This window comes from Globicephala melas, chromosome 9, assembly GCF_963455315.2.
Source record: "Globicephala melas chromosome 9, mGloMel1.2, whole genome shotgun sequence".
NCBI classification, from domain to species: domain Eukaryota; kingdom Metazoa; phylum Chordata; class Mammalia; order Artiodactyla; family Delphinidae; genus Globicephala; species Globicephala melas.
This window is the reverse complement of record NC_083322.1, coordinates 13,338,181-13,352,162: the sequence shown is the minus strand read 5'-3', so window position 1 is coordinate 13,352,162 and position 13,982 is coordinate 13,338,181. Positions and strand designations below refer to the sequence as shown.

The 13,982-nt window shown below is 40.8% G+C and overlaps 1 protein-coding gene across 3 annotated transcripts in view; it reads right to left on the bottom strand.

The window, feature by feature from the left end:
• The window catches only part of MKRN1 (makorin ring finger protein 1), a 28,818-nt gene that overhangs the window by 1,947 nt on the left and 12,889 nt on the right, over positions 1-13,982 (bottom strand). For all 3 annotated transcript variants that reach the window (XM_030854000.2, XM_030854001.2, XM_030854002.3), the window contains 5 exons: positions 5,629-5,858; positions 4,630-4,856; positions 1,672-1,886; positions 814-924; positions 119-257 (listed from right to left, as the gene is read on the bottom strand). In XM_030854000.2, the coding sequence (XP_030709860.1) occupies positions 119-257; positions 814-924; positions 1,672-1,886; positions 4,630-4,856; positions 5,629-5,858 (922 nt within the window). The remainder of the gene's footprint in view (positions 1-118; positions 258-813; positions 925-1,671; positions 1,887-4,629; positions 4,857-5,628; positions 5,859-13,982) is intronic.

The following is a 13,982-nucleotide window of genomic DNA, read 5'->3' as shown; positions in this document are numbered from 1 at the left end:
CCTTTAATGCTCTAGTCTCGTTCCCAGTGTTAATCTTCTCCTTCCCCTACCCCAATCTGTGTGGGACTCAACTGAGAGTGTGGTATTTCCCCTCCTTCAAAAAAACAGTGAGAGTTACCCGGTATCTGCTTGATGTTCCCACTTTCTGTCTCTGTGGCTCCTCTCTACGGCCATCAGGGTACGCATGCTTGTAAAAACAGTTCCCTCCAAATGGACAGCTCCCGCGTCCTTCATCAAAATACCTGCACGCCTTGTTGCTGGAAAGGAAAATATCGCAACCCTTATTCACAGTGGATTTCAGGTCTGTATTTGACTATCATCCAGGGTTTCTTTAAACAGGGAGGGATAGAACTGGTACGTCTGTTTACATCCCTTCCCAAGGTGTGTTCTTAAACACGTGTGTGCTATTGCATGAAACACTGACCAGAAACGGAAAATGGTCAAGTCTACTGTTTAACAGCCCTAGTACCGCAGATCCAGCAGAGAGAAAACCTTCGAGAAAGCCCACACACAGGAACATAGGACAACTGTAACATGGAATCAGGACAAGGCAGACCCCATTCCTGGGGCTTTAGCTCTCTCAGCAGTGCAGACTTCATCGTAACGCAGCCCTCTGGCGTGCACCCCAAGGACTGTGTTATAGCAAGATACAGAACAGGTTAAGTGTTATCAGCGGTGACAAAATAAACTGTACTGGGAAGTAAAAGAAAGGGTAGGAAGGAGGTAGGAGTATATAATGCAGCACTGTTCTTTTCAAAGTGAACCCAAGCGACGTTGGGATCTTAGGTTGAGAAAAGGCTGCAGTGCTCATACCTCATTGCCTCCTTGTATTTCTGAATGAGTTTCTGCTTCTCTTCTTTCTCCTCCACCCAGTACTCACTTGGAATGACAAAGTTAGATGTGATGCGGCATTCTGGGCAGGACCTGGGAAACAATGAACAGGCTGCAATGCAAATTCCCCTTCACAGGCCCACTCTCCTTCAAGGACACACCCTGGTGTGTCACCTCCAGGTTTAAAGACTTAACTGAAAGGCAAATGGGCTTTTCCTGAAAGGGTTCCACACACTGGTCACACAACTGACCGTTTATTTTGAGGTAAGACAAACTCCTTTATAAATTCAACTCAACGGCTAGCCAGTTCATTAAAAAAAATAATAACTTAGGTTAAAAAAAAAAAAGAAGACATTTCACACAGACTCCTTTTTCTTTCGTTTAAATAAATTTATTTCTTGTAACTTTGCTCTGTTTAGATTATGTAGTTTTTGTTCAGTTATGAGAACAATCTTTAAAGGATGGTGGATTATTGGCTAGCTTAATGGATGGAATAGGAAAGTGGAAAATGTAAAATGTCAGGAAACATACATTCAGAGCTAGATAAGTTTGTTCTCTGAACCTAAACTGGCTAATCCATTAAACACAATCTCCTCAGAAAAAAGCACGAAGATTCTACTAACTGATACATATGGTTTCCTCATTCAAATAAAAGTAGATATATCAACTAATCTAGAAGCTAGCTGAAATACAAAGAAGAAATCCCAATTAGAAGAACCCCCAGTTTCAAGATAAAATGCATGCATTTAAATGCGGTCCATCTGGTTGAAAGTTGGCACAAGATACTAAATTCTTCCCCAAAATAGAAAAGCACAAACGAAGACTGGGGAGGAGCCTCACTTTATGATCTTGCTCTCAAATTGCTTAGCACTCCTCCACTTGCGAATACACTTGAGACAGTAGGTGTGGTTGCAGTTGGAGAGGATCCCGAAGCGGCGCTCGCTGGGGTTGGCTTTTTCATAGACCACCTCCATGCAGATCCCACACACCATGTCCTTGCTGCGCTGCACGGCAAACGAGAGCTCCATGTCCTTCTCATGGGCCTCGATGCAAGACTAGAAGAAGTGGAGAGAGGTGCAATCAAGTCATGGAATCACAACAACTTGACAGCTAAAGACTCCTGTGCAGAGAATCGAACAGTCAGGTGAAAAGATAATGTTCCCAATATGACACTGAAAACAGCTTTGTTCACCAGTGAGTACAGGTGCACCGACATCTGGGGACTTCACGATACTATAAAGTCAAACTCTGAGGACTCAACTTCAGGAACTAAAAAATTACCTAATTTTCTCTATTCTGCAACTCAACCCCTGCTGTTATTCACACTATAGTTTTTCACACTAAGTTTGTTGATTTTACAGGTTTCTAGATGGAAAATGTAATTAGGATTAAGGCTGTAATTTATAACCTATCAGAAAATAAGGGTGAAGGAAACTAACCTTTATTAGGTGACAATTATGTGCCAGGCATATAATTCACATTCAAAATAAAACAGCTTTATTGAGATATAACTTACATCCCATATAATGCATTCATTCAAAGTGTACAATGAAATGGTTTTTGGTATATGCACTGAGCTATACAACCATCACCACAATCAATACTAGGACATTTTCATTACCCCAAAGGGAAACTCCAAACCCACAGCAGTCACTTACTTCCCCCGACTCAACACCTGTAGCCCTAGGCAACGACACATCTGTGGATACGCTTATTCAGGACATTTCGTATAAATACACGGCCCTCTGTGACTGCCTTTGTTCACTTCGCACATTTTCAAGGTATCTATGGTGGCACAATATATGATTATTTCATTTTCTTTTTCTTGCTGAGTAATATTCCATCGTATGGAGAGACCACAGTTTGTTTTCCCATTTTCAGATGATGGACATTTTGGTTGTTTCTGCTTTGGGGCTGTTATGAATAGTGCTATGAACACTCATGTGCAAGTTTCTGTGTGGATATCACATACTTTTTATTTTAAATGAGGTATAATTTACATAACATTATATTACACATATTTTAATCTCTAAGAAACATGCTAATTATAGGAAATACAAAAAAGCAATAGAAAAGTCACCCATAGTCCCATATAACCAGTTATTTTAGTATATATTTTTATCCTTTTCCTAAACCTTTTTTTTAAACATCTTTATTGGAGTATAATTGCTTTACATAAATGCTGGTTTCTGCTGTACAACAAAGTGAATCAGTTCTACGTATACATATATCGCCATATCCCCTCCCTTTTGCGTCTCCCTCCCACCCTCCCTATCCCACCCCTCTAGGTGGTCACAAAGCACCGAGCTGATATCCCTGTGCTATGCGGCTGCTTCCCACTAGCTATCTATTTTATATTTGGTAGCATATATATGTCCATGCCACTCTCTCACTTCATCCCAGCTTCCCCTTGCCCCTCCCTGTGTCCTCAAGTCGATTCTCTAGTAGGTCTGTGTCTTTATTCCTGTCCTGCCCCTAGGTTCTTCATGACTTTTTTTTTTTTACATTCCATACACATGTGTTCACATACGGTATTTGTTTTTCTCTTTCTGACTTACTTCACTCTGTATGACACACTCTAGGTCCATCCACCTCACTACAGATAACTCAATTTCGTTTCTTTTTACGGCTGAGTAATATTCCATTGTATATATGTGCCACATCTTCTTTATCCATTCGTCTGTTGATGGACACTTAGGCTAAACTTTTTTTTTTTTTTTTAAAAACAATCCCCTGAAGTAGGCACTGCTCTCCCGAATATATACAGGGGTTCAAACTGCTACATCACACAGCCAATACGCTGAGAAGGCAGAGGTCAAACCACACTCCACTGCTTCACCACCACCCACAGCCAAAGTGAGTTTATTAAGAGATGATTATGATTAGAAGCAAAATCTGCTCCAATAAATATAAGGTTTTTAATACAGGGTCTTCCCAACAAAAAGAAATTCATGCAGCAAATGGGCTTAGGAAACCATAGTTTGAAACCTTCATCCATCGCTGATGAGAATGTAAAACAGTGCAGTCACTGTGGAGAAAGCTTGGCAGTCGCTCAAAATATGAAGCATAGTTACCATGTGACCCAGCAACTCTATTCCAAGGTAATCAAGACATATGTCCACCAAAATTTACACACGAATGTTCATGGCATTATTTATAATAGCTGAAAGGTGAAACAACCCAAATGGAAAAACAAAGTGCTGTACAGCCATACGGAGGATTATTACTCAGCCATGAAAAGGAAGGAAGTACTGATACACACTCTAACACAAATGAATCCTGAGAACATCTTGCTAATCTTTTAGCCAGTCACAAAAGGCCACATATACGAAATGTCCAGAACAGGGAAATCCATAGAGACAGAAAGTAAAACAGTTGTTGCCAGGAGCTGGAGGGAGGGAAGAACGGAGAGCAGTGGAGCTAATGAGCCAGAGGCTTCTTTTCTGGCATAATGAAAATGTCCTAAAATTAGAGAATAGTGGTTGCACAACTCTGCGAATATACTAAAAACCAATGAAATGTGCATTTTAGAAGAGTAAATTGTATGGAATGTGAATAGAGAAGCTGTTATTTTAAAAAAGAAGAAATAAAAAGGAAAAAAAGCCCAAAAAAGTCTGAGGTTCTAAAGCACAATTTTCTTGATAAAGCAGTCAAGAAGCCTAGGAAGGAGAACACCCCCAACTTAATGATAATCACCATTCAATTCACCAAACGTTTCTTTGAAATGAACTGACAATGTTGTGAAAGGGAAAATATAGTTCTCACACCTATTAACAGAATATCTTCCTTAAGACTTACTTTTATATGTTGTGATCTTTGGGCAGCATCCATTGGGTGGAGGACCTGCAGCCCACACATATCACACGAGTCTCCGTGGAGATACACACAGTTCTCCCCATATCGGCACTCTCCCACCGCAGCATAGGGGCAGAGCTGCTTCTTTGTTTCCACTGCAGTTTGCTCCTTCTCTGATTCTTCCTTGGTCACTGAGCCCTGCAGGGGTGCTTCAGTGGAGGAAGGGGCAGCTGAAAACGTTTAAGAGTGTGGTAAAGGTCCAAAACGGATAAGGCAGATACATGAACTATAAATAAGGTAACTGAGAAACTAACTGAAAAGAAAAAAAAAAATGAAAAGAACTTCAGTTAAACTCCAAAGCAGTCTATTGAACTAATTCCCTTACTCTTGAAAAAATGAATTTCTTCTGATACTGACATTTCCAAGATTAGCCTTGTTTGAAAATTTTTTTTAAAAACCTTTTTACGTATTTCTTGTGCAACTGTACTGATTAAAGGAGAGATGCTTGGGACTTCCCCGGTGGCACTGTGGTTAAGAAATCCGCCTGCCAATGCAGGGGACACAGGTTCAATCCCTAGTCCGGGAAGATCCCACATGCTGCGGAGCAACTAAGTGTGTGTGCCACAACTACTGAGCCTGTGCGTTAGAGCCCGTGCTCCGCAACAAGACAAGCCACCACAATGAGAAGCCCACACACCACAATGAACAGTAGCCCCCCGTGCGCAGCAATGAAGACCCAATGCAGCCAAAAATGAAAAATGTTTAAAAAGAAAAAAAAAGGGAGGTCAAGAGGCTTCAGTTTTTCAAAACATTCTAAATTCATTACTATTGGGATTCAAAAAGTTTCTTTCACTCCATCTGTTAAGTCTTAGGTAACCTAATTTAAGAGTATTAAGATTAGACTAAATATGAAGATTGGAAGCAGGAAGCTTGTGAAAACTCAGCTAATTGATGAACTACTCCCTATCCCTCTGACCTGTTTTTATTCTTCAAAATACTCACTACGGCCACAGTAGGGCTGCCCAGGAACAAACTCAATGGCGTTCACCCAGTCTTCTGAACCTGCTCCTACAGTTGAAAAGTTTGAATTTCTTGACTCAGCTTCGCCCATATTCATTTCAACAATCGGTCCAACTACTGATGAGAGACTTGAGGAAGCAGCAAGGGGTGACTTTGCAGTTAGATCTGTAGCAGTTGCTTCTTCCTGTTTCAATGGCTTGCTGTGTTCATATCTTAAAAATAAAATAAAACAAAATTTAAAAAGTCGGCAGTCACTGTCTAACCAGAAGCCTCTAGATGGAATATATTCCCTATCCTGTCCTTGGGTTCTTTTCAAACTACTGTGCCTATGAATCACGTGGAAAACTGTTAAAAGGCAGATACCTAATTTCTAAGTCTGGTGCAGCCCGGAGTTTTGCGTGTCTAAGCAGCCCTCACACGTGCCACTGCTGCTGCTCCAGGGAGGGACCAGTGTGAGCAGCAAGGCCATGAACCAGGGGTCAGCAAACTTAGAGTCAAATACACACAGATTCGGGGCTCTGCAGGTCATATTGCCCATGTTACAACTATTCAACCCTGCAGCTGTGGTTCAAAAGTAGCCATAGGGGGCTTTCCTGGTGGCGCAGTGGTTAAGAATCCACCTGCCAATGCAGGGGACACGGGTTCGAGCCCTGGTCCAGGAAGATCCCACATGCCGTGGAGCAACTAAGCCCGTGCGCCACAACTACTGAGCCTGCGCTCTAGAGCCCGTGAGCCGCAACTACTGAAGCCTGCGTGCCTAGAGCCCGTGCTCCGCAACAAGAGAAGCCACCGCAGTGAGAAGCCCGCGCACCGCAACAAACAGTAGCTCCCGCTTGCCACAACTAGAGAAAGCCCGCGCGCAGCAACGAAGACCCAACGCAGCCAAAAATAAATAAAATTAAAAAAAAAAAAAAAGCAGCCATAGGCATTATCTAAATGACAATGCGTGCTGTGTTCCAGTAAAACTTTACAAAAACAGCCTTTGGTCAGGTTTGCCCTACAGGCCATATAGTTCACCTACCCATGCTGTAGAACATCTATTACCCTTCAAATTCCACTCTAATTAGGAGTTTCAGACAGTTGACTACCGTTCCCATGGCAAGTCTGCTAAAGAGATTGTGCAGCCAAAATTAACATTGATTAAGAAAGCAAGGCTGACACTCAAATTCAACAAGTAAATATGTGAAACATTTTACCAACACATAAAATTCCCCCAATATTAAAACGCAGAGATACTATTTACAAAATATGCAGTATGTATTTTCTTTTCCCACATCCATCCATTCACCTAATTTTCTTTTCTAAATTCTTACCCTACGCATCTTCTGCTTGCTTTTCATCTGTAAAATTATCATTGACCCTTATCCCCAAATACAGAAAAAAACTGTTTATTTCCTTTAAGAAGCACCTTGCTGCCTGAGAAAATCCTCACAATTCTTTGAGCATTCTATGCTGAGAGATTCACCCAGACACAATAAATTAATTATGAATGCAGTATATAAACTGTGTTATACAGTATGTATCCAGCAGTTGTTGTAATTAATTAGTTAACTGGGCAGTACTAAGCATGGATCATCTGTGTTATAGGCGTCTGGGTTTACATCTAAGGAAGAGGTAAAACTTTAACTAAAGACTGTCCTTTAGCTTATGGCAAACATTTGCTGAGCTGGTCTTTATCCTTATATTATCTCAAATCTTCCTATTTCCTACTCCTAAGCATTAGGTAACCTACTCTGCTTTGCAGTACAAGTAATTTGAGTATCCTGATATCAGCTACAAAACCCAGTGCACTTATCCCACAGACTGGAATTATGCCAGCTGAAAATATGCTCTTTCACTGGCACCTCACTTCATCATCAAAAAACTCTGAGAAAGTCCTCTTTCGTTTTATAGATGACGTGTAAGTAGTGCTCTAGGTCTAATGTGACTCCAAAGCCACCCTGTAAAAGAGAGCAGCCATTAGCCGTATCTAGCTGTTTATACTTAAATAACATTTAAAACTCAGTTCCTTGGTCCTGGCACTAGCTACGTTTTCAAGTGTTCAATAAGTAGTCACACGTAGCTAGGGGGTCACCTTTTTGGGCATTCACACTATCACACAAAGTTCTATTAAACAGCACTGCTCTGAAGTTTGTTTCAGAGCCTTAAGGAACCTTAGAAATCTATCCCCAGATCCTCACATTTTAACTGCTTTCACCGCCTTTAAGTTAGAAAAGAACCCGGGTTTCAGAATTAAGACAGGCTCGAATTTAAAATGCCAGCTTCACCAATAGAGAAAGCCTTCAGGGCTTTGGGAAAGTTTTAAAGGATTAAATAAAACTAAATGTCAAGATACATAAAGGGTCTAAGAAATAGATATGACACCCATATTTTAGTTCTCTTTCTTTCTCCTTTGCCATATTCATTTCAAGAATTTCAGGGTAAATGACTCAAAAAACTACTTAAAAGATAGGACTCGAATGCTTATCACCATCTATCAAATTGCAAATACTACCAAGTTTTTGAAAGGAGTGCATTTTGGTTTTAAGGAAAATTTATCAAGGAATCAATAAGGTATAAATAAAAATTTTGAAAGCACAGAATATTAGCAAGAAAGTTCACACTTGTAAATAGTGCAGAATATATCTATATAAAATACGCTTCTGAAGTAAAATTTTGTGAGTAAGCACTAGGAAAGGTAGGGCACAAATAAGAAAGAATAAAGCAAGAAAGAAAATGACAAAGGCAAAAGCAATACTCCCATTTTGAAAGGCGTTTACTAAAAACTAATGGTTCAGTGAAGCATGGAACTCTTCGTAGAAAAGGGACTGGCCCCCTACGGCCCTCAAGTCAAACCCAACGGGAGCTAGGAATGGTTTTGGCATTTTTAAATAGTTGGAAAAAAGATCATTTTATGACACGAAAAGTAATTGAAATTAAAATTTCAAGGACTTCCCTGGGTGGGCCAGTGGTTAAGACTCTGCACTCCCAATGCAGGGGGCATGGGTTTGATCCCTGGTCGGGGAACTAAGATCCCGTGTGCCACACAGCATGGCCAAAAACAAAATTAAAAAAAAATAAAATAAAATAAACTCTCTCTCAGAAATGTTTAAATTAATTAACTAATTAAATAAAATTTCAGTGTCCCAAAATAAAGTTTCATTGGAACACAGCCACATCTATTAGCTTATGTATTTACCTAGGGCTGTTTTTGTGCTACAAGAAACCGTATGGCCTGCCCAACCACAAATATTAATTCTCTGGTCCCACACTGAAAGTCTTCCAGGCCCCATTAAAGAGAATCCTCACATCTACTGGATTCAGTCCATGACAGTGGCTTTGTAAAGTTATTAATTCTTTAAGAAATTAACACAGAATTGCTGATCCTTTAAGCCACAGTGGTAAGTTAATACTGAGGCAACACTGAAACTAATATTGAGTTTTTCTTTCACATCTTGCAAAGAATACTTTGATACAGTATCAGTTTCTATCTAAGGAAGTTTAATCCATTTTTCTTCTACCTCTACACAAAAGACAGACACTCCTCCCTCTGGTTGGCTTGCAACTCCCCACCCCCAATCATTCTGAGCTTTGATATCTGCCTTTAAAGATTTTAACTTATGGGATTTGGTAGGTCTATAGGGCAAAAAAAAAAAAAAAAATCCCTCCAAAGGGGAATTCCCTGGTAGTCCAGTGGTCAGGACTCCAGGCTTCCACTGCAGGGAGCATGGGTTCAATTCCTGGTCAGGGAACTAAGATCCCGCATGCCTCATGGTCACTCCAAAGGAAACAAGATCTACCATAACAATGGTTGTCAACCAAGGCAGTCCTGTCCCTTTCCCAAATGGGTGTTCAGAAACAACGCCCAGGAGTTCTAATGGCACTTACTCAGTGGGGGCAAAGGATGCTAGATCTCCTGCAACAGTCCTGAGCAACAAAGAACTGGCATCACTAAATAACAGCACCCCATTATGCAACACGGATGCAGCAATACTTCTGCAATACGGATACAGCAACACTTCTGCAACACAGATGCAGCAACACTTCTGACCTGTTGGAACTAGGATATCATTTCATTATAAACTATTCCCTTCATGAGGAGTTAAACTACTCAAAATCCCTGGGCATTGGCCAAGTTGCATAAAAAGATCTCTACATAGTAAGAGTGAAAAGTAGGCTTAAGCCCCCAAGTACAATTTTAATGAGGAAACAAACAGTCTTGGATTTTGGGACAAGCCACTCCATGAGATTCCTTCCTTAGCTAATCTATAATCAAGCTCTTAATAGTCACCTATATCAGCCTGTCCCAAACAATTATCACCAAACTTTCCTTTCAGGTAGACTATTGGGATGTAGGTTTCTCTAACTCCTTTCACTTCACCCTAAGAGCACTAAACCCAGCTCATATCAGGATCATTCCCCCAAAACGGAGCTGTATACCCTTACTAAAGAGAGAACTGCTGATTAGCACATGGAGCCTAGGCCTTAGCTCGGATTTCTTCAGTTTACCCTTATTTCCCAGTTATTTCACCTCTATGGTCCAATACCTCAGAAGAGTACCTCTTCTGAGATAAGAGGCTCATCTGTTAACAGCCATAATTTCCCACAATCTATCACACAGTATATTATTCTCCAAGTCTCTCTGCTGCACACCTTAGAGCCCCGTGTCCACTCTTGCTTACATTCAATTCCTCTCTCCCTATAGTTTACAAGGATTCTCAACTGACTGCCTGGTCAAGGAATTACGTTGGTTTAAAAATCCTGCAGAGGAGGTGGAGTCAAGATGGCAGTGTGGGAAGACGCAGAGTTAGCGTCTCCCCACAACTAGGGCACCTGCTGGCCGCTGGTGGTGAACTCTGACACCCAAGGAGACAGGAGGAACCCCAAAGTGAACCGGTAGGACATAGGGAGACTGACGGCAGGAGAAGTGGAGGCCAGACAGGATCGGTGCCCCTGCGGGCAGGGAGATCAGGAGAGGCAGGCGGGAGGGGCCCTCCAGGAGGAGGGGAGGGCGTTTCCCCGCCCACTCAAGCCCAGGAAGCCTGCTGGGCTCCCAGGTGAGGTTCCCGGCCCTCTGAGACCAACCTCTGCTCCTTGAGCCTAAGCCGCAGCCCCCACAGTCCCCAAGGCCTTTTCCAGCACTGTGGGTCCTGAGCACTGGCCCCACCCACTGCCCAAACCTTGCCCTTGCTTGGGCCCCACTCTCCACAGCTAAGGCCTTTCTCCCCTCCCCCCCAACTTTTTCATTTCCTTCCTCCTTTTTTTTTTTTTTTTTTTTACTATTGTGATACTGATGCACCTTCTGGTTGTTGACTCATCTATATTTTATTTTCATATTCTTCCTCAAATATCTGTTAATTTCCTAGGCTAATTTTATTTTTTACTATATTATTGGGTTTTTTTTTGCCACCCCAGGCAGCTTGCGGCATCTTGGTTCACGAGCCCAGAGTCAGGGTGAAGCTCCTGTGGTGGAGTTCCAAGTCTGAACCACTATACTAACAGAGAAACTCAAACCCCAGGGAATATTCATCAGAGTGAGGCCTCACGGAGTCTCTCACATCAGCAACAAAACCCAGCTCTACCCAATAGCCTACAAACCCCAGTGTTGGAAGCCTCAGGCCAAACAACCAGTAAGACAGGAACATAATCCCACTCAAAAAAAAAAAAAAAAAAAAAAAGGAGAGAGGGAGGGAGAGAGAGAGAGAGCAAAAAAATATATCACAGATGAAGAAGCAAGGTAAAAACGTACAGGACCAAATAAATGAAGAGGAAATAGGCAATCTACCTGAAAAAGAATTCAGAGTAATGATAGCAAAGATGATCCAGAATCTCGGAAACAGAATGGCGGCACAGATTGAGAAAATACAAGAAATGTTTAACAAAGATCTAGAAGAACAAACAGAGATGAACAACACAATAAATGAAATGAAAAATACACTAAAAGGAATCAGTAACAGATAACTGAGGCAGAAGAACGAATAAGTGAGCTGGAAGACAAAATGGTAGAAATAACTTCCGAGGAGCAGAATAAAGAAAAAAGAATGAAAAGAATTGAAGACAATCTCAGAGACCTCTGGGACAACACTAAAAGCACCAACATTCGAATTATAGGGGTCCCAAAAGAAGAAGAGAAAGAGAACGGGTCTGAGAAAATATTTGAAGAGATTATAGTTGAAAAGTTCCCTAACATGGGAAAGGAAATAGTCACCCAAGTCCAGGAAGCACAGAGAGTCCCATACAGGACAAATCCTAGGAAGAACACACCAAGACACATATTAATCAAACTAACAAAAATTAAATTCAAAGAAAAAATATTAAAAGCAGCAAGGGAAAACAAAAAATAACATACAAAGGAATCCCCATAAGGTTATCAGCTGATTTTTCAGCGGGAACTCTTCAGGCCAAAAGGGAGGGGCAGGATATACTTAAAGTGATGAAAGAGAAAAACACCTACAACCAAGATAACTCTAACCAGCAAGGATCTCATTCAGATTTGATGGAGAAGTCAAAAGCTTTTCAGAAAAGCAAAAGCTAAAAGAATTCAGCACCACCAAACCAGCTTTACAACAAATGCTAAAGAAACTTCTCTAAGCGGGAAACACAAGAGAAGAAAAAGACCCACAAAAACAAACCCAAAATGATTAAGAAAATGGTAATAGGAACATACATATCAATAATATCCTTGAATGTGAATGGATTAAATGCCCCAACCAAAACACAGACTGGCTGAATGGATACAAAAACAAGACCCATATATATGCTGTCTACAAGAGACCCACTTCAGACCTAGTGAAGGGATGGAAAAAGATATTCCATGCAAATGGAAATCAAAAGAAAGCTGGAGTAGCAATACTTGTATCAGATAAAACAGACTTTAAAATAAAGACTGTTACAAGAGATAAGGAGGGACACCACATAATGATCAAAGGATCAATCCAAGAAGATGTAACAATTATAAATGTTTATGCACCCAACATAGGAGCACCTCAATACATAAGGCAAATGCTAACAACCATGAAAGAAATCGAAAGTAACACAGTAATAGTAGGGGACTTTAGCACCCCACTTACACCAATGGACAGATTATCCAAACAGAAAATAAATAAGGAAACACAAGCTTTAAATGATACAACAGACCAGGCAGATCTAATTGATATTTATCCACCCAAAAGTGGCAGAATATACTTTCTTCTCAAGTGCACATGGAACATTCTCCAGGATGAATCACATCTTGGGTCACAAATCAAGCCTCGGAAAATTTAAGAAAACTGAAATCATATCAAGCATCTTTTCTGACCACAACGCTATGAGACTGGAAATCAATTACAAGAAAAAAACTGTAAAAAACAAAAATACATGGAGGCGGGCTTCCCTGGTGGCGCAGTGGTTGAGAGTCCACCTGCCGATGCAGGGGACACAGGTTCGTGCCTCAATCCGGGAAGATCCCACGTGCCATGGAGCGGCTGGGCCCGTGAGCCATGGCTGCTGGGCCTGCATGTCCGGAGCCTGTGCTCCACAACGGGAGAGGCCACAACAGTGAGAGGCCCGCGTACCACAAAAAATAAAAAACCAAAAAAACATGGAGGCTAAACAGTGCACTACTAAATAACCAAGAGATCACTGAAGAAATCAAAGAAATTAAAAAATACATAGAAACAAATGATAACGAAAACACCACGACGCAAAACCTATGGGACACAGCAAAAGCAGTTCTAAGAGGGAAATTTATAGCAATTCAATCTCACCTCAAAAAACAAGAAAAATCTCAAATAAACAATCTAACCCTACACTTAAAACAACTAGACAAAGAAGAACAAAGAAAACCCAAAGTCAGTAGAAGGAAAGAAATCATAAAGATCAGAGCAGAAATAAATGAAATAGAAATGAAGAAAACAGTAGTAAAGATCAATAAAACTAAGAGTTGGTTCTTTGAGAAGATAAACAAAATTGAAAAACCTTAGCCAGACTCATCAAAAAGAAAAGGGAGAGGACGCAAATCAATAAAATTAGAAATGAAAAAGGAGAAATCACAACTGACACTGCAGAAATACAAAGGATTATAAGCGAATACTACAAACAACTACATGCCAATAAAAAGGACAACCATGAAGAAATGGACAAATTCTTGGAAAGGTACAATTTTCCAAGACTGACCCAGGAAGAATTAGAAAAGATAAAGAGAACTATCACAAGTAATGAAATTGAAACTAACTTAAAATCTTCTAACAAACAAAAGTCCAGGACCAGACGGCCTCACAGGCGAATTCTATCAAACATGTAGAGATCCTTCTCAAACTCTTCCAAAAAAACTGCAAAGGGAGAAACACTCCCAAATTCCTTCTACGAAGCCACCATCA